The sequence below is a fragment of the Penicillium diatomitis genome (assembly GCF_028827545.1).
Source record: "Penicillium diatomitis strain IBT 30728 chromosome Unknown utg000004l_segment0_segment0, whole genome shotgun sequence".
Lineage (NCBI taxonomy): Eukaryota > Fungi > Ascomycota > Eurotiomycetes > Eurotiales > Aspergillaceae > Penicillium > Penicillium diatomitis.
In genome coordinates this window covers 457402-475057 of record NW_026623176.1, presented here as the reverse complement: position 1 = coordinate 475057, position 17656 = coordinate 457402, and the positions used below count along the sequence as shown (strand labels likewise).

The following is a 17656-nucleotide window of genomic DNA, read 5'->3' as shown; positions in this document are numbered from 1 at the left end:
GAAGTATGAACCCCGCAGTCAGCATGCAACTCCGCTCAGTCATGGTTCTACTGACTCCTGCAGTTCTGAGCATCGGAAGCTGTGACCGGGCTATACAACAGGACTGCACTGTGAAATGGTGCTTTGTTGACTCAGCTCATGATGCCAGCATCATCGACCAAAGATAAAGTGAAGAAATGTCAGAAGGCGTGAGTGCTCATGGTCACTCCCTCCCTCCCTATAGTGATCCTAGCAGCTCAAAAAAATCATCTTAAAGCTGCACACGATGTCGAGGCATGAAAGTGAGGTGCTCTGGGTCTCATCCCTGCACAAGATGTGCCCGCAAAGAGCTACGGTGCCAGTTTCCGGCCGAGGAGACTCGAGTGACCGTGTCGGAGCGGTTAGTCTTGGTCTTTTTTAAGCCTTTGGTGTTGGAATCGTGAGGCTCAGTGGTGTGAATAGATACCTTCGTTTGTTGGAGGCTCAACTTTCGGGGCGAAAAACCGATCAGCGGACTCATGACCAGCTGAACGAGGATGCTCATACTGTCAGCTCCTCAGACAAATCAAATAATCAACCGGACTCGGGTCCCTTTAGATCGCACGCCCCCGTTGCTCAGCTGCATGTTACTCCAGAGAGTGCAATTATTTCTGGTAAGTTTGGACCGCCTCCTATGCCACCTTGATCTGTTCCATCCTGGCAGCGAGGAGTGGCAGTTCGCAGTACAGCGACATAGCGTCCATATGAGCACCAAGATGGCGAGCTAACCACATTAGATCTGGAACCTGTCCATGACGAAGATAGAATGCGGTTTCATCGGAATCCACTTGTTGACAAAGATCCTTCGTTTGCGCGGACTCCTGACGGTCGTTTTTGTATGTTCTGTTTTCAAACCGCCTTTGCATGGACGTCTTCGGCTGACCATTAGATGCAGGGTACATGGGACCAACATCGTCGTGGTCGTTCTGTCGCCGTGTCCTCCGTCTTATCGGCAGATGCATGCCCGAGTCAAATTGTCCGCCAGATCCATGGCATCTGGATGGAATGGCTTTCAAGCTCCAGTGGACGCCGTTACCCCCAGATGTCATCCCCGATGTAACGAACCTTCCACCCCTTGATTATGCGTTGTTTCTCTTCAACACTGTCAAATATCATTGTGGGTTCCTATCATTCATGATCGACGAAGACTCGTATCTGAAAGATCTCCACGAATTCTACCGGAACCCAAGCGCGAAAGCTACCTCGGCGAGATATTGGTACGTCGAATACCTGCTTGTGCTCGCTTTCGGAAAGGCCTTCCTAAGCCAAAAGAGTACTTCTGGAGCTCCTCCAGGTCACCAATATGCATCCAGAGCCATGGCACTGCTGCCTGATCTGTCAGGAATGGACCAGGACCCTTTGACGTGCATTCAGGCCCTCAGTCTGGGGGCAGTGTACTTGCAATCTATCGACATGAGACGAGCGGCCTTCCACCATGTAAGTAATATTTTCACTGCCACCTCTTCAAGGAGGGATCTGAAATTAGAGCCGGAGGCTTTGACGACGTGCTGAGAACGAATCGACACAGATCGGTCAGGCACTGCGCGGGTGCATCATTGAAGGAATACATCGGCACGTTCCCGAGGAATTCGGGGGACATGAGCTGTCCAGACGTTGTAGTACGATATTCTGGGTTGTCTATATGCTAGACCGAGAATTTTCTGCCCTCATCGGCGCACCGAGCTCGATTCGCGACGAGGATATTTCGGTCCGCTTGCCCGCTGAAGTTGGAAATTCAGTAGAGCATATCAACTTGACTTTGCATGTCAGATTATCTAGACTGATGGCTCGAATTCTGACGAGTAAGTCACATTTTCAACGTATCTGAAAAAGGGGTCATTGCTGACAGAGTGGATGGAAGCTGTGTATGGCGTGGGGGAAGAGTTTGACGGAGCCCTCATTCGCAATACGCAGTCAATTCTAAATGGCATGGCACAGCTGTCCCAGGATCTAACATCTTTTCTGACCACCCATTTCCACGGGTTGATCAGCAGAGCTTCCAAAATGGCAATCCGACTTGTACTAGCACATCATCATGTGGGTGTGCTTACCAGCGCTTTGAACTATACTGCCTGCCCGTCACTGACAGGACCGACTAGTGTATCGTTCTTACCACGAGGCCTTTGGTCATGTGTGCCTTGAACATGCATATCAAAAGCAACGGAAGTGCCGTAACATGTAGTATCGAACTCACACCAACAGTGGCATCGCTGCTCCAGTGCTGTGCAGATTCCGCTCAGACTATCTTGCAAACGCTTCAAACCCTCGCCGACGATGATTTGCTTGGTATGTAGCGATTTGGCCAGTGACTCGGAGAACGCGACTCTAACACTGCTCCTAATCGAGCTTAGACGCATTTCTACCATTCCAAATCGAAGACGCCTCCTCCTCCGCCTTTGTCCTATATTTGATTCAAGCCATCGCACCTTCACTCGTTCAACGTGACGCATGGCGGGATCACCTCAATTGCGTTCTGACTGCTCTCATCGCCAAAGGCAATCCGGCCGCACCGTTAAGAAGAAAGGAGTTGAAACAGTTGGAGCAGATTCTTGCGCCATTTACACCCACGACTACTTCTGAATCAACTTCGAGTGAAAGAGGGCACCGCGAGGCGGCAGGGCAAGGCTTGATTGATGGGTTTGAATTTGGGTCTTTTGATATGGATGATGCTTTCGAATGGGAATTGCTCGGAAACAATTCTTCGGTGAGCTTGCCGCCTCAGGAGCTGTCAGATCTCGCGGACCAATTAGCTGCTGAAGGTATCATGTACTCAGTTGGGACCTCGGTGGGCTGAGTGAAATGATATAATTATGTGAAATTCCCACTCAGGTGAGCCAACGAATGTTCAGCGACAACCTAAACTTGGCGACTGCGCGGGACTGTCCTGTTGAAGAAATGGACTTTCACCGAGGGACGTGATCCAAAGCTAGGATAACCGTCAACGATACGGATCTATTGTTTGTCAACCCGAGATGGAGCTAGAACTCGCTTGTTGAAAATAGAAATTGCAGTGTTACTCTATTTGCTATGATGTCTTGTCAACGTAAAGTCACAGTTATATCTCTTCGCTGGAAAGGGGCTCGCTACAAGACTCCGTCAACTCCGTGACGGGCTGTACATGAAAATAACCCATGTCAAACAATATTTGTTGCCATTCAGGACATCCAGTCCTCTGAATCGCAAGGTAGTTTGTATCGTTAGAAAACCAGCGTTCTTTGCGAGTAGAAGCCTTGTTTCCTCCTTCCAAAGCCGCTCGGCTCGCGCGAGTGGTTCTTTTGCGTTTTTCGGAGTGTACCACCTTATCTTGCACCAGTACTGAGTACAGACTGTCTCTATACTCCTGCAAGCGGCCGTCGTAGGACATGATTGCCCGGACATACGGCGCAATATCCTCGGTGATGGGTGCTAGGCCATTCTCGAACGAGGGCGCCATTCGAGGAGAAAGCGAGACCGTAGATGGACTAGCTCGCATGATGGGCTCAAAGGTCTTGCGCAGGATTCGAGGACTCGACACGTTGGTATGGAGTCGTTCAGCCGATTTTGCCCAACTCTTGAAAATCGTGTTGGCGCTGGCAATCTCGAGGTCTTCGACCGGTGGACGGAAGTGGAGCGAGATCATGGATCCAAAAGTCGTCGTTATTGACGAATTAAGTGACGAATAACTCGGTAGTAGATCGGCCTGCAAAAGAGGATGCGCTTCGATGTAGTTCAGGCGATGATTCTCACTAATAGGGGGAGCTGATGTGTCGAGTTTGTCCTGAGCAAGTCAGTCGGTGAGCCGCCTAGGGGGAAAAAGTTATAAAGCTTACCTCGCGCAGTTCAAGCGAGGACCCGTCGCACAGAATATCGAGAGCACTCCTCATATCCAGGTAGTCTGCCTCGCGTCTCAACATTTCAAGCTGATCAAACCTCGTCATTGAGCTATAGTCGTTGGGAAGCGTTGACTCCATTGTGCTCAACCCAGCCGCATCTTCGATGTCCTGAGCACTCAGACCCCACCATTGCATGGTATGCGCCCAAGTCTGAGTCGTTCTTTCGAGCTTGGAATCTTCCAAGAACATGTCACGGTTGAACCAGCCCATATGAGATTTGTACGTGTCAAAGCTGAGAACACGTAGTCGATCACCGAACTCGTCCACATGAGCCCCAGGAGGCCAGCCAGGAAGGATCCAGTCCAAGCCGCCTTTCTCACTACCAACGGCCATCTGACACCAGAAATTCAGGTCCATCAATGACCTGCGCAGGTCCATGCCACTCGCAGTATAAAGCCGATTGACGGTGTCCCTTTGCAAGACATGCCCCTCTTTGGCGGCAACGAGCAATAGATAGTCCAGCGCGGTTTCCAGAGAAGGACGTTGGTATCGCAAGATGGCATGAAGCGAGATCTCATCCACCGGAATGAGGCTTTCGTCAGTGCAGGTGATGATAATAGGCCTCTTGGACTGACTGATGATGGTCAGTACACCAGTCCAAAATTGCCTATCTTCCTCGAAAAGAATATCGGCTTCCTCAAGCAGGATCAATGACTGTTTTTGCTCTCGGCCAGCCTTCGCCGCTGTCTCAAGCGGCAAAGCTTTCGACAATTGATTGACAGGTTTTTTGGACGCCTTGTGTGACGATTGACTGTTGAAGAAGCTCATGAGTTTGTTCTGATTAGTGTTATCAACCTGTCCTTGAGTTTTCGCATTGGAGCAATGGTCATTCTTCTCGTTCAACAGCTGGACCAGGTGGTTCTGAGTCATATCGCCGACTCTCTCGAGCATATCTCTCGCACTCCTTCGAGAACCTGAGTTGATCTCAAAAACCTCAAAGTCAAGCTCCTTGGCCGCCGCGTAGACTGATGCTGTTTTGCCGCAACCTTGGGGGCCACTAATAAGGATCGCATTTGTAAAACGAGGCTTTTCCTGCCCATGCTGATTCTGGAAAGCAATGTCTCCAGAGCGTATGAGAGATCTAGGGCCCGAAACTGTGATGGCACCTGCCAGCTCATCATCTGAGCCAGAAAGTGGGTCCATTTCGGAGGCTTCTTCTCCACTTGAAACGATGAAATCATCGAGCTCATTCTCAATGCGACGCTTTTTTCGTCTCTTATCACGTCTAAGTTTGGGTTTCGCGCTTTGACGGGACGGGTTGCCGACGTCGACAGCACTGACTTTAAGTTGAAAAAGCCAGTCACGCAGCATTTGAACTTCCCTTCCAGGCTGAAGAACATCTTCAGCATTTTCGGGAGCATATTTGTGACACCAGAGGCGAGGTTCATATTTTCCACAATCGAAAGCAGATGTTGATGAAGATAGTGACTTGTACAGCTTTCGGATGGTCGGGATGGCCGTAGCCTGGTATTCTGACTGCGAGGCGAGAGACCAAGACAGTTGACGGTCGATGGCGCCTTGCAGGGCCCTTCCACTAGCAATACGTCGCTCCGGAAGACGTAGAGATTTCTTAGTATCCAGAGACTCCAATTCATGGGAAATGACTCTTAGAGCCCTCTCGGTGCTAGACAGGAGAACATTTTCAAAGTCTTTCACTGATATTTTTGGTGATTTGGACTTCTTGTGGTCGTCCCGAAGACATGACGAAGGGTCGCATGTCAGAGGAGATGACGGTAAGTCACGGATGTGAGTAAAGTCTTGAGGTGGCCAAAGGGCGTGAAGGAGATTCGGAAATTTCGTGCTCCGTTGAATGAATCCTGATGGAAAGACCTTGTTTGGTAATGATGTGGTCTTCGCCTCGACTGCTTTCAAACTCTCGGAATTGATATGGTTGAACGAAGTATCTGTGAGGGACGTCAAATTGTTCAAAGCTTCGTTTGGTGGCTTCAAAGTTGATTTCTTCATGAAAAAAGGATGAGTTGTAGCTCCGCTCTTCTTGATCGTTGGCGCTGATGATCTCAAACAGACGGAACTTGGGAAAGAAGTCGTCGGCTTATTCCTTTCTCGACCTGCGAGAATGCCATCAATCAATTTCGAAATTCTTCCATCATTAGCGAGTGAATATTTGATGACCACTCGCTTAGAGTCCGATGCACGCGACATGGCCCGTCGGCCTGGTGCTGTATTTGCAGCACGGACGGCCGTGGGACTGTGCGGAGGAGAACTTAGCAGCCGCCCATTGACGTTCAGCTTCACAATCCTTGTCGGTCTCTGGGAAACAAGGTTGAATTTCATGTTATCTGGAGAGGAGCTTGATTCGGTGGGATCGGAGACTCGCGGTGCCCGATCGTTTGCCATGGAAGCACCGGTAGCAGGTTGTATAGAGCTTTCTGATTCAGTTACTGCGCTTTTCGTAGCAAGCAGCCTGGGGTTCTCTGTCCCGAGCCAAGTGGATAGACCAGCTTGCACATGCTGTTCGGAGTTGGCCTTCATTGTGCGGTCTGTCTTTCGCCTCTTGCGTCTACTGGCATTCAAGTCTTCCTCTACACTTGAAACACCCGGGCTTGAAGATGCCGAGTTATCAAGTATATATGGCATCAAAGGTTGCGACAATTGGCCTTTTTTCAAGCCAGCTGACGCGGTTGACTGGTCCAGATGAAGTGTATTCGGCTCCACTGAGATGATGGAGGGATCTTGAAGCGGTGTCGAAGATTGACTGGGTCGGGTAATGTCTGGAGTTCACATGTGAATAAAAGGAAAGGCCAGATGAAACGAACTTGAATTCATACCTCTGCTGAAAAAAGGATGCACTACTGGCTGCTCGCCTCCGCCCATGACCACGACTGGATTGGATACAATCGTATCCATGTGAAGTCTGACCGTGAATTCATGAGAAGAATTGCAGACAATCGCTCCTGTGGAACTTCTTTGCACCTGGGACGGGTTTTACGCTAACATCAACGACGCAATACCCGGCCTGGCCTTTTGCTTCTGCGCCTAGAGCTCTATCGAAGGCATCACACGTCCGACGCGACGGGCATGATGACCGTGACCGCGTTTAATTAGCTTATGTCATCTCCCCTGCGACGGGCTCCCGCCATCCACCAGCCACTCGCAGATTTGGCTGCGCCCCTCGAAGACCCACATGCTTCTTGGCCAGTGGGCATGATATATCACGTGACTCTTATCACCTCTAGTCCGGATCACTTGATGTATCGCGGCGGGTCCGGGCCTTCGTTATCCCGAAAATTTTTCAGATTTCCCCGTTAGGTCATCTGTGCAAACGCTGCGGCCCAAGAATTGAAGCAAGTCGTTTGGATTGGGCTGTCTCGTTCAGTCATGGATTTGCAGACCCCATCAGTTCTTGCGCAACTGCCTCGGCCCCTTCATGCAGCTACGGGGCAGACTCGTATCGGTGAGGTCAACAGCCTCGCGGAGGGCAAGAAGCGCAAGCGTTATGAACTCGTGGTTGCAGTCGATGGCGAGGCCGTGAATATTTACAATGTATGTTCCCTCGAGCATGCGCGAAAATCTGGGTCTCATTTGCGGTGCTGACAACTGAGATTCCTTCAGGTCCAAACACCGAAATTGGTGACCTCCTACGCCGTGTCGCCGCAATCCACGTTTTCATGCCGACCTTGCTCTGTCCGTCGCAAGCTTCGAAACAAGTCAATTGTAAAAAGGCAGACCTACGCCGCTATAACCAAGCCAGAACATCAGATCAAATGCTTTGTCGAGGAGATCAGTACTGGCTCGAGCGCCCCTACAATATCCTCTTCGGGCGCCTCTATTACTGACTCTAAAAGTCCGGTCAATTTCGTGGGCATTGTGCCATCCAATACTGTCGATGAATCCGAAAATGGGTCCTTTGACATATTAGCAGTTCAGAATGATGGGCGCATCCGTCGTCTGTCGTCTGATCTCAAAACTCAATATTGGAGTATTCAACATAGTGAAATTGCGAAAACTGCTTCGACTCATGTTGTGCAGACTTGCTTTTTGATTGATCTTGAAGACGCAAAGAAAGGTCTGTTCAAACGCAGACAAGACTTGGCCAGTCTTGCCCTTGGTGACTTGCCTTCGACTGGCACCGACGAGCCCTCGATTTTGCTCCTGGTCTCCCACCCGAAGGATACGAAGACAGTCTCAATGGAAAGCGTGCACATTCAAATCTTCTCGGTGCCGGCAAAGACAACGACTAGTCCGGGTGGTATTGAGGAGAGTCAGCGTCTGAGACATCTACAGACAATTCAGCTTCCTGTCCCGGCTGGTCTCGAGAAAGTCAACACCAACAACTCTTTCCAGTGGAACTTCCACTCCGGCACAGCCGGGCTTCATTTTTCCTTCGAAAATGGATTCGTCAATTTCGATCTGTCACAGTATTCGCCTGCTGTGAGTGCGCAATTCGTGCTAGCGGATCAGTTCACGTCTGTCATGCGGATCTCTCCTCAGTGTGTCATTGGTTCGAGCGATTCTCTCATTGCAATCTATGACACCCAATTCAAATCCGTTCAGCGAAGCATTGCTCCAAAAGATATCGCTCTGGGCCCCGTGTCCAGTACAAACGGACCGACTGTCTTCATCAGCTATTTTGCGAAATTAGGTCTTGCGGTCGGTGTGAAAGCCAACACCTTGATCGCCTTCGACGTGACATCTCTGCACAGCCAGCCAGCACCCTCGCTCAAGCGCTCACGAGATGGTCTCTTGATTGATGCGATTGGTCGCGGCATTGGCTCATCTGCCTCGCAATGGGACATGTCTAAGAAGCACCGATCTGATGATATGGCCCCGCTACACTTGAAAAATGCGGAGGAAGCCGAAACCTGGCAAAAGTTCACTATGGCTATCGACCACGCAAGTCGTTCCCAAAAACCAGACCTCTTCGACATGGCTGTTCTCAGTTACTTCGGAGCATCAGAAAGCTCGAAGGATCTGCCTCACTCCCACATCAGTCCTGAGTCCACTCTCTTCCTCCTTTCAAGGATCTTTACCATGAAAGACGCAGCTGTTACGGACAAAGTCTCGGCCTCCTCTTCATCCCAATTGCGTGTGGCTCTATGGCCCGCGAAAACCTGCGAGTGGCTCATCCGCATCGGCCACCTCTCACCGGACAATGTCGAGATTGCTCTGCGGCGAGCTTGCAAGCCCCGTATCTTGCAATCCTTCCCAACTGGGTCCTTCATTCAAGCTTTGATTGACTCTGATACCTCACTGAGCCATGTGAATGCCGTTCTCGAAGGCCCCGCCGTTATCGCCTCTGACGAGCTTGCGTTTGCTCTCAAGTTTTTCCTGGGTCAGGCGCGGATGCATTCAGGCGTTTTGGAGGAGACAGCGCGTTTGATCACTGATGGAGAGATCGCCACGCCTACTCAAGAGCTGACTCGTCATCTTGAGGGCGGGGCAGCTAGCTTGAAACACATTTTCACCGGACTGAATTTATCCCTTCAGACAATCCACGCGCAGCCTTTGCCTTCAGTGGTGAAGTCACTTCGCTCACTTCTTTCGCGACCTGAGTTGATCTCAATGGTTCACCATCTTCGACTTTCGCTTGCTACTGGTGGCCACACATCCCGATTCACGGAGAACCCCCCCACTCCCATCACCCTTGATCAGATCACTCCTTCACTATCGCTCGATGTCATAGTGGATCTCATCACTGCTGCCGTCGATGCCGTTGGCCCCTCTGGCTGGATCTCTGCTCTTCCTACTGACAACGAGCTTGAGAACGGTTCTGACGCTGCGGTGGATTCCGCTAGTCGTGAGATGGAGCTCATTGCCGACATGAAGTCCGAAGTCTCTGCCGCTCTTGCTGGGGTTGAGGAAGCCACCTACTTGAAGGGTATTCTGCGGGAGTATCTTCGCTTTGCCCGTCAAGTAGTAGACTCATCAAGCACTACTGCCGATGCTGTTGCCAAGATTGAGGAGTCTGCGGCGTCTGCACCCTCCCACCTGGTCCGTTGCGAAAAGTTGAATGGAGCTGATTTGATGGTCTTTGCTCGCCCCGAGGAGGGCGAGGAGGGCGTTGACGGAGACGCAAGTGGCAAGATCTTGCCTCTGTCCTTGAAGCCCTGGTCCCTGGACGTTTCACGCAAGAAGGTGCTGAATTCTACTGGTGAAGTGAAGACCCGCACTAGTCGTGAGGTTGGATATCTCCGTCGTAAGGCGGCTGGCAAATACTCATTTGAGAGATTAGTGGTCTAAAAAGCGTCTGTGGGCTACTGACCCATTTCGTTTGTCATATTGTACGTACTCAAAACCGACGGACGATCATTTCCGCGGAGTTCCTTGGTAATAAATATCTTTGGATTTATTCTTCACGCCTCGGACCAGACCTGACCAGGCACACGATGCGTCCTGGTGCCGCAACTGTCTGCGGCACGTTCGTCTCTCAGCGGCTCAATACTGTTATATGCCAGCTGAACAAGTTTGCAGATCAGAATGAGATAGATGACCGGAGCGACGTGAATTTGATAAGCGCACACCTGGATGTATTGCCAAGACGAGCCTGTTTCTTGGAATCTATGTGTCTACTGTTTCGTAATCTACTATATGGATAACTGAGTATATAGTTGTCATGTACGTACTTGACCAGGTATAGAACAAAGGTATGTATGAACATAATAGAAGTATGTGGCTATGCAACCTGCCGCCACGGGCGGTGACCAGAAAGTCTGCAACTGGTACCCCTTCGGCGGCCTCTTCGGCCACGAGTCATGGAGGTAGCCAAGATCAACAGGATATACATTCCACACTTGTATCGACATTGCACATTTAGTACTGCAAGGTACAAACTCGACAGTCACTTCGGCATCCCACCCGAGTCGTGGTGGGTCAAAACGATACAGTCGGCCTTGCGGCCAATCAGACTACTCGTTGGCGGCTTGGGAGTTGGGGAGGACGGGGGCTGGACGGCCAGACACGACATCAAATGGTCTTCGCGAGTGAACAATAATCTCCAGTCGCAAGCAAGGCACCGTAAGGGGGAATCACGATGTATGACACAAACATTGACCAGCAGCAGCTCCTCACATCGACACAGTAGGCAAAGAGAGTCAGTCTTCATCGCAATCCCGTGTTATTGCTGCAGATGGGACGTGATCGGGATCTAAGTAGAGGTACCTCGCGCCCTATAATTAGTACGAGGTAGGGACTCGGGAGTCGGGACTGGGTCGTACTTGTACCTGGTCGCAATAAACAAGGAGGAGCTTAGGTGGAGCTGAATCTCCAGGCTCGGACCAGCGACTCCGCACTCGTTATCCCACTGTTCAAGTCTCAAACATCGCTGATGCGCAAGAACCTCCGTCTCGATCAATCCAACTCATGTTTTCAGACTGGATTAGATGCAAGATTGCCTCGGCCACCCGCCTAAATTCTGTGATCTCGAAGACGGAGTGTGCGCCGCTCTGCACGACGCGCGCCGCTCGGCCCGCATCATAACAAAAGTTGACCATCATAATAAACGAGGAAAATGGGCGATGAACCTTGGCTGGACAGTCTGTCGGACGACTGGCCTTCAGCGCCTGCAACACCCACTCCTGAAGGACCGGTTGTGAGCCTTCTCGCCTCCTCCCCGCGACGTCCACTAGATTCTCCAAGTCGCATTCCAGTGGCAGCCCGCCGATCCGTCGCACAACAGCCATCCCCGGTCGATCACTCGAAAAAAGTCACCCGGCCATGTCACTTCATCCGCCGCGAGCCTCCCAAACCAAAGTTTCCTCGCACGCCGACAATCAGGCCGCCGCCAAAACCGGTCTCAACGACGCCCACAAGGTCGCGGATAGATACCCCGAAGGCCTCGCCGAAACCATCTCCGAGGCCCTCTCAGAAGAACTCGCCGAAAACCACGCCGAAAACCACGCCGAAAGGCAGCCCCCGGCCAAGCTTGGGCACATTCGGCAGACAGCCGTCAAACATGGACACGCGCTCTCCTCTCCGGTCTGTATCCAATGTCTCCAGTTACTCGGCCACACAATCGAGCCATCATGGGACCGACACCGTACAAATCAAGCCAACTAAGGGTCAAAAGGATGGAGGTGACACGCCCGAATGGCGGAAACGCCTGGTTCGTGGCGAACTTGCCGCGGCTGATCAACGCGACTTGTTCGCGCCGATGGGCCTCGAGAGTGTCTTCAAGCCTCCGTCACCCGGCTCCGGATCCGGTCCGCCAGATTCCATGCCCTTCACGAAGCCAGATGAACAATTGTGGGAGTTCACCGAAGTAACATCCCTCAGAGGAAGCGCCCCGGTGGGGGACGAGAAGAACAAAAGCGAAACAGAGACTGCCAATGAAGACGAGTCTCTCGCTGGGACACAGTCGCAGAGTGGTACGGTTTGTCACCGACTGGAAGAAAATTCGCCAATTGGATCACCAAGTGACGCGCAATTCATTCTCGAGGAAGCGTCACAAACAGACGGCATGGGCGTTCGAACTGCTAGTGGCCTGGAAGATCTTCGCAACGAAGGGATCACGCCCATTACATTCACACGACCGGAGACCTTGAGTGGTGGAGCTGCATCCGAAGTGATCAAATCCGCGCTCAAACAAGTCACTAACAAGTTGGAGAGCTTGTCTCTGGATTCTGCGGAACGGCCGGATTCTCCAGCAAGTGACAGTTTCCTCCTTCACAATAATCGGGAGCCGCAACTGGATCATGAATCACGCGACGACAGCCTTCTGGACGCGACAAGTCACTCGCTACCCCAAGATTTATCAATGGGTACGGTCGATTTCAATCGCCGTGTGGCCAGTCGCGCTTTCCACCAGAGATTCTCCCCTTCCCCCTTCCCCTCCCACCGCAAGGCGCCAAACGGCCTTGCAAATACAAAGATCCGCACTTCTACTATTTTCGGGCGATCTCCGACTAATGTCTCACCTGTACTACCTCGCCCTTCCTCATCTCACGTTCGACCGTCCACATCTGGATCTGGGGATGCTGATTCCAAAGACGGAACCATGCCCTCGTCCGGCAGTCCCCTCAAGCTCTTCGGTGAATATGACACTTTCACAAACAACAGATTGATGCGACGAATGAGTCAATTCGAGGGTGCCTTTGGTGACGGTTCTGATGGAGATGAACCCCCTTCGCCTTCAGAAGAAGCCCGGCGCAAAGGTGAGAGTCGGAGTTTCCTGAACTCCCGCCATGAGCCACTTCCAGAAATACCATCAAGACTCAATGAGCGACTGGCATCACGGAATGCAAATCGTCCCAGGATAAATCGATTCGGAGATGGCGAGCTCGACAAGTTTGATTTCTCCGATGCCAGCCCCTACGAGAATAAGTTGGTGTATGATGAGATCCAAGGGTTTGGATCGCGACCTGTTTCGCGGAAGCGATCCTCGGATCGACAACAATACCTGCGATGGTCGTCTCAAAGACATGACTCACTTCGTTACGCAAGGTCGGCTAGCTCTGGTTTTACTCGCAAACCATCGGCCTGGACCCGACAAAGCTACTTTGGTCATCAACGTACACGTGTCATGTCGCGGAAGATCGAGAAGGAAAACATCGGCGTCTCTGAAACAAAGCGCGTACCTCGAGCGGCTCCAGCAGACCCTCGTCCAAAACGGCGTCGCACGATTCTGCGAGACGATAGTGCTGGACCAGAGGCCTCTTTTGCGCAGGATGACTCTCCGTCCCGACTCGGAGAAAGCTTGTCTCTCCTTCAGCGAAGTTTAATACAACATGGAGTTCAACCTGATAATGGCGATTTCCTTGCACCACCCGGTCTATCACAATCAATGCAGCGTCCTCGAACGCCAACGCCAAGTCAGATTCGGTCTTCCCATCAATCGAGAATCGCACCCAGCGGAGCATATTCTGAAGTCAATTTTGATGAGCGCGATTACTCGGACTCATTTTCGCTTGAAGGAGAAATTCCCCTCGTGAAGATCACCGGCACAAGTGACTCGTCACGAAAGGGCTCTATTACAACCCAGGACTATCTCAATGAGGCCACCAAGATAATGGACCTCATTCGATCAAAAGGCCGACCTACTGTTGGTCTCACGAGCGTGCAGGAGTCGAACCCAGAGAGTGAGGAAGAAGAGGAGGCAAACTCGTTGTATGACGACGAATCAACCCGAGAGGCATTCTCCCGCCCTCCGAGCCGGGAAGGAATCGACTTGCGCAAGCAGCGCGAACCGAAGGAGCTCAACCCGCAAATCCTGAGCTACTTGAAAATGTATCAGGAAAGGGAGGAGATCGATTTTGGTGCAACCGGGTCTACAGTGGCTTTGAGCACACAAGGTCGACCGAGAGCGGATCCGCAGGGGACACGAGGTTCAGGCCTCGAGCCTAGAAAGCGAAAACCAAGCGGATCGATCTACGATATGGCGGAAGACATTGCTCATGATCTGATGACCATCAATACTCAAATGTCAGGGTTCAGTGTTCGCTCTGTGCCAACCGGCTCTTCACAGAACTCGACAGCGAAGGGAATGCTGTCATCAGATCTGGTATCTCATCTCATTCCAGAACAGGTGAATGGATTTGTCTATGACAGGTCAAAGCACCAATGGGTGAAAGACGACCCGCACGCATCGGAGCGCAAGACCATCACTCATGAGGATTTAGAAGATCCATTCAAGGACATACCGGATTTGAGTGTAGATGAGATCCAAGAGATGATGAGAATCCAAAACTTGGGTTCACGTCGCAGATCCCAAGAGAGCGAAGACCCGCCCATGAGCGCGTCCCAACCAGCGGAAGCCACTCGGCCACCCACCGGACTGGATGAGCAAGAGGCAGTCACGGATGAGTCTGTACACGCCAGTTCCGTGCCATCTCGGAGTACACCACTCACAAACAACCCCCCGAACACAGGATCTCGAATAACGTCCTGGGGAACGCACAACGCAATCGAAACAAAACACGGCTCATATTTGACGACAGGAAACGATGCTCCTACCTTTGCCCCCGAGCAAGAACCCAAAAAGTCGCGAGTCGCAACGATCACCTTCTCGTCGCCAGTGGTATCACATGTTGCCTACCAAGACGACTCGCACGGCTCGGATACTAGCTCCCGAAACACTGAATCTGGAGCCGAATCAAGTGTGTCGAAAGAAGAAAAAGCCGGAGCCGCGTACTCCGTGAAGTCACGCGAGCCGTCCTCTCAAAGTCAGCCATTCATAAGGCGGCCTATTTCAAGGATCGACGAGCGAAATGAGGATACAACAAACGATCTTAGTCTGGTACGGATGAACAATGCGCTTAAATCGCCGACAGATGCCCATGTCAATAGCACAGAACAATCGCTTGTGCCGCTGACCTCTCCAGGTCAAGAAAACAGCTACAGCTTCCACCTCAGCCCTCTGGCTGACTTTTCAGTCAATCAACCAGACAGGCCTTTGAACTCAGAGATAAGCTACGTGGCCCAAAGAGACAATCCGACCTCTCTTCGACAAGTACACGGGACGTTTGCACTTGCCACGGAGGATCTGATAAAGCACATTACGGATGCGGAACCATATGAACCCTACTGGGAGCATGTACGTCGACTTGTGCTACGGCAGAAAGGATTGACTTCCCTGCAGAAATTGAGTCAGTTCTGTCCACGACTTGAAGATTTGGATGTGACCGAGAACAGCATCGGTCAACTGAGTGGCGTCCCGCCCAGCTTGCGAACTCTGAAGATTTCAAAGAATTGTCTTTCCAATCTGACTGCATGGAGCCACCTCACCAATTTACAATACTTGGACATCTCTGGAAACGACATTGAGACATTGAATGGATTTTCCAGTCTGATTCATCTAAGGGAACTGAAAGCAAATGATAACAAAATCCGCAACATTGACGGCGTTCTCGAATTGAATGGGTTGTTGAGTCTGAAGCTTAGTAACAACTTGCTGAAATCTGTGGATTTTGAAGGAACCGAGCTGTGAGTGAAGGGTTGGCTTTGACTTTTGAACTTGTACACTAATCCATGCTCATCCCAGAACTCGCCTCCGCGACCTTGATTTGAGCCACAACAGATTGGAATCTGTTCATAATATTGAATGGCTTCCCGCACTCACTAATCTCGACCTTAGCGCGAATCGCCTCCTATCCTTGGACGCGGCGACGGCTCTGATTAGTCTTCGCGCCCTGAAGCTCTCTGAAAATCGACTGGAACGCTTTGATATGCAAAGCTTCTTCTCTGTGCACCTTCTTTACCTCGACCAGAACAATCTTTCAAGCGTCGCCGGTCTAGAGCATTGTCATAACCTGCAGGTGCTCTCTGTTCGGGAGCAGAGCCCAGCTCCTTCACAAGACGACTCTATCTTGAATCTTGATCTGGGTCTGATCAAGGACGTCCGGAAAGTATTTCTTTCATCCAACAAACTGTCTGAGATGTGCCTAAGACCGTCCACTCCTCTCTTACGACTGCAACTACTTGATATCGCCGCGTGTGCAGTGAAAGCGCTTCCTGCCGAATTTTCAGCGACCTTTCCGAACTTGAAGGTGTTGAACTTAAATTTCAACTCCCTTGCTGATCTTGAGCCTTTGGTGGGCATGAAATGCCTTTCGAGGTTAACTGTTGCGGGCAATCGACTCAACAGAATGAGACGTGTCTGCCAGATTTTGAGTCGGCTTGGAAGGACGAGCAAAAGCACTCCATGCTCCCTGCGCAAACTTGATATCAGGGGCAACCCCCTCACGGTCGGATTTTACCCGCCTACGGTGACTGGCAACGGGTCCAAAGCAGATCGCAAAAAGAACAAAGATCCAGCCAGTGTGGCTGTCTCCGCGACTGCAGGTCATCGTGAACTGACTGATGCTCTGGCCGATTTGGATGGAGAAGGCCCTGTTGATAATATCGTCACTTGGGACGATTCGTCCCAGAGCGGTGAGGATATGGACGTGAACGATCCCTTCACCTTGCCGGCTGCAGACCCACAGGCGGATGAAAAGTATCTGCTTCGTCTGGATCGCGCTACTCGCATGCGCCGCAAAGTTCTGGAGTTGCTTTTGTACGCGGGAACAAATGGGTCCTTGTGCAGTCTCGATGGCTTGGACATGAAAGGTTTGCTTGTCGAAAACGCTGATATGAGTCAAGCATGGTCCAAATTGGAGGAACTGGGTGTCCTCCGCCGGAAGGCGATCACTGGAGGGAAGGGGTCGAAGAGCTAAGAATCGATTGGATTCGAGATGTTTCTTGGGCCAGACGGCCCGCGAGCAGCTATGGTTTGTTTTACGTTGGCCTTTGCGAGCATTGGGTCCGGTGTTGATTATTCCTGTGGTGTTTTTGATGCGTTTGTTTTTGCTGCTTTTTGGGGAGGTCCAGTTACGGCTGAATGCGATACGATCCTGGTGTCTGGTCAATTCTTCTCACGCAACACTTGGGTTGGCTTTGCATTGCGGGAGTTTGATTCTTGAATGTCTGGAGAACGGAGGCTTGAACACTAGCGCTATCACATATACTGTTTTTGACTAAGAAGATGAATTACTACTCTTTTTATGGCCTTTGTGGTCATTACCGGCAACGAGGCCAGGTGAAAAGTTATTGAAGTCTTACCTTTAGCGTTGATTTGTTGCTTCAAATCACATTGTACTGGAGGTTGGTTTAGTCACGATGGCGATTACCTTGTCGATGGTCACATTTCTAGTCATGAGAGAAATTCTCGGCCCTGCCTAGCTAGGTAGGTGCCCGGCTGCACCACAATCATTCCATGGCATTTCCTTGAAATGTTCCTGATTGTTGACGTTGAGCTTCCAAGGTTTCACCGATCGATTGCGAAACTCCTTTATTGGCCCTGTGCAGGTGGCGGTCGCGCCATTGGAAGCTAT

General features: G+C 51.2%; 4 protein-coding genes across 4 annotated transcripts; 3 read left to right on the top strand and 1 right to left on the bottom strand.

The window, feature by feature from the left end:
- Positions 1-265: 265 nt before the first annotated feature.
- N7539_003485 (fungal specific transcription factor domain-containing protein) lies at positions 266-2812 on the top strand (the record flags this gene model as incomplete). The annotated part of the gene is made up of 8 exons (XM_056933087.1): positions 266-379; positions 506-632; positions 756-854; positions 914-1455; positions 1547-1820; positions 1868-2055; positions 2118-2304; positions 2370-2812. 8 exons carry the CDS (start codon positions 266-268, stop codon positions 2810-2812), a joined length of 1974 nt encoding a protein of 657 aa, XP_056790628.1.
- Positions 2813-3073: 261 nt separating this feature from the next.
- N7539_003484 (uncharacterized protein) lies at positions 3074-6383 on the bottom strand (the record flags this gene model as incomplete). Its single annotated transcript, XM_056933086.1, has 2 exons — positions 3074-3775; positions 3828-6383. 2 exons carry the CDS (start codon positions 6381-6383, stop codon positions 3074-3076), a joined length of 3258 nt encoding a protein of 1085 aa, XP_056790627.1.
- Positions 6384-7229: 846 nt separating this feature from the next.
- On the top strand, positions 7230-10091 carry N7539_003483 (uncharacterized protein; the record flags this gene model as incomplete). The annotated part of the gene is made up of 2 exons (XM_056933085.1): positions 7230-7394; positions 7464-10091. The coding sequence occupies 2 exons, from the start codon at positions 7230-7232 to the stop codon at positions 10089-10091; spliced, it is 2793 nt and encodes a 930-aa protein (XP_056790626.1).
- Positions 10092-11358: 1267 nt separating this feature from the next.
- Positions 11359-16999, top strand: N7539_003482 (uncharacterized protein; the record flags this gene model as incomplete). The annotated part of the gene is made up of 2 exons (XM_056933084.1): positions 11359-15767; positions 15826-16999. 2 exons carry the CDS (start codon positions 11359-11361, stop codon positions 16997-16999), a joined length of 5583 nt encoding a protein of 1860 aa, XP_056790625.1.
- Between the last annotated feature and the right edge of the window lie 657 nt (positions 17000-17656).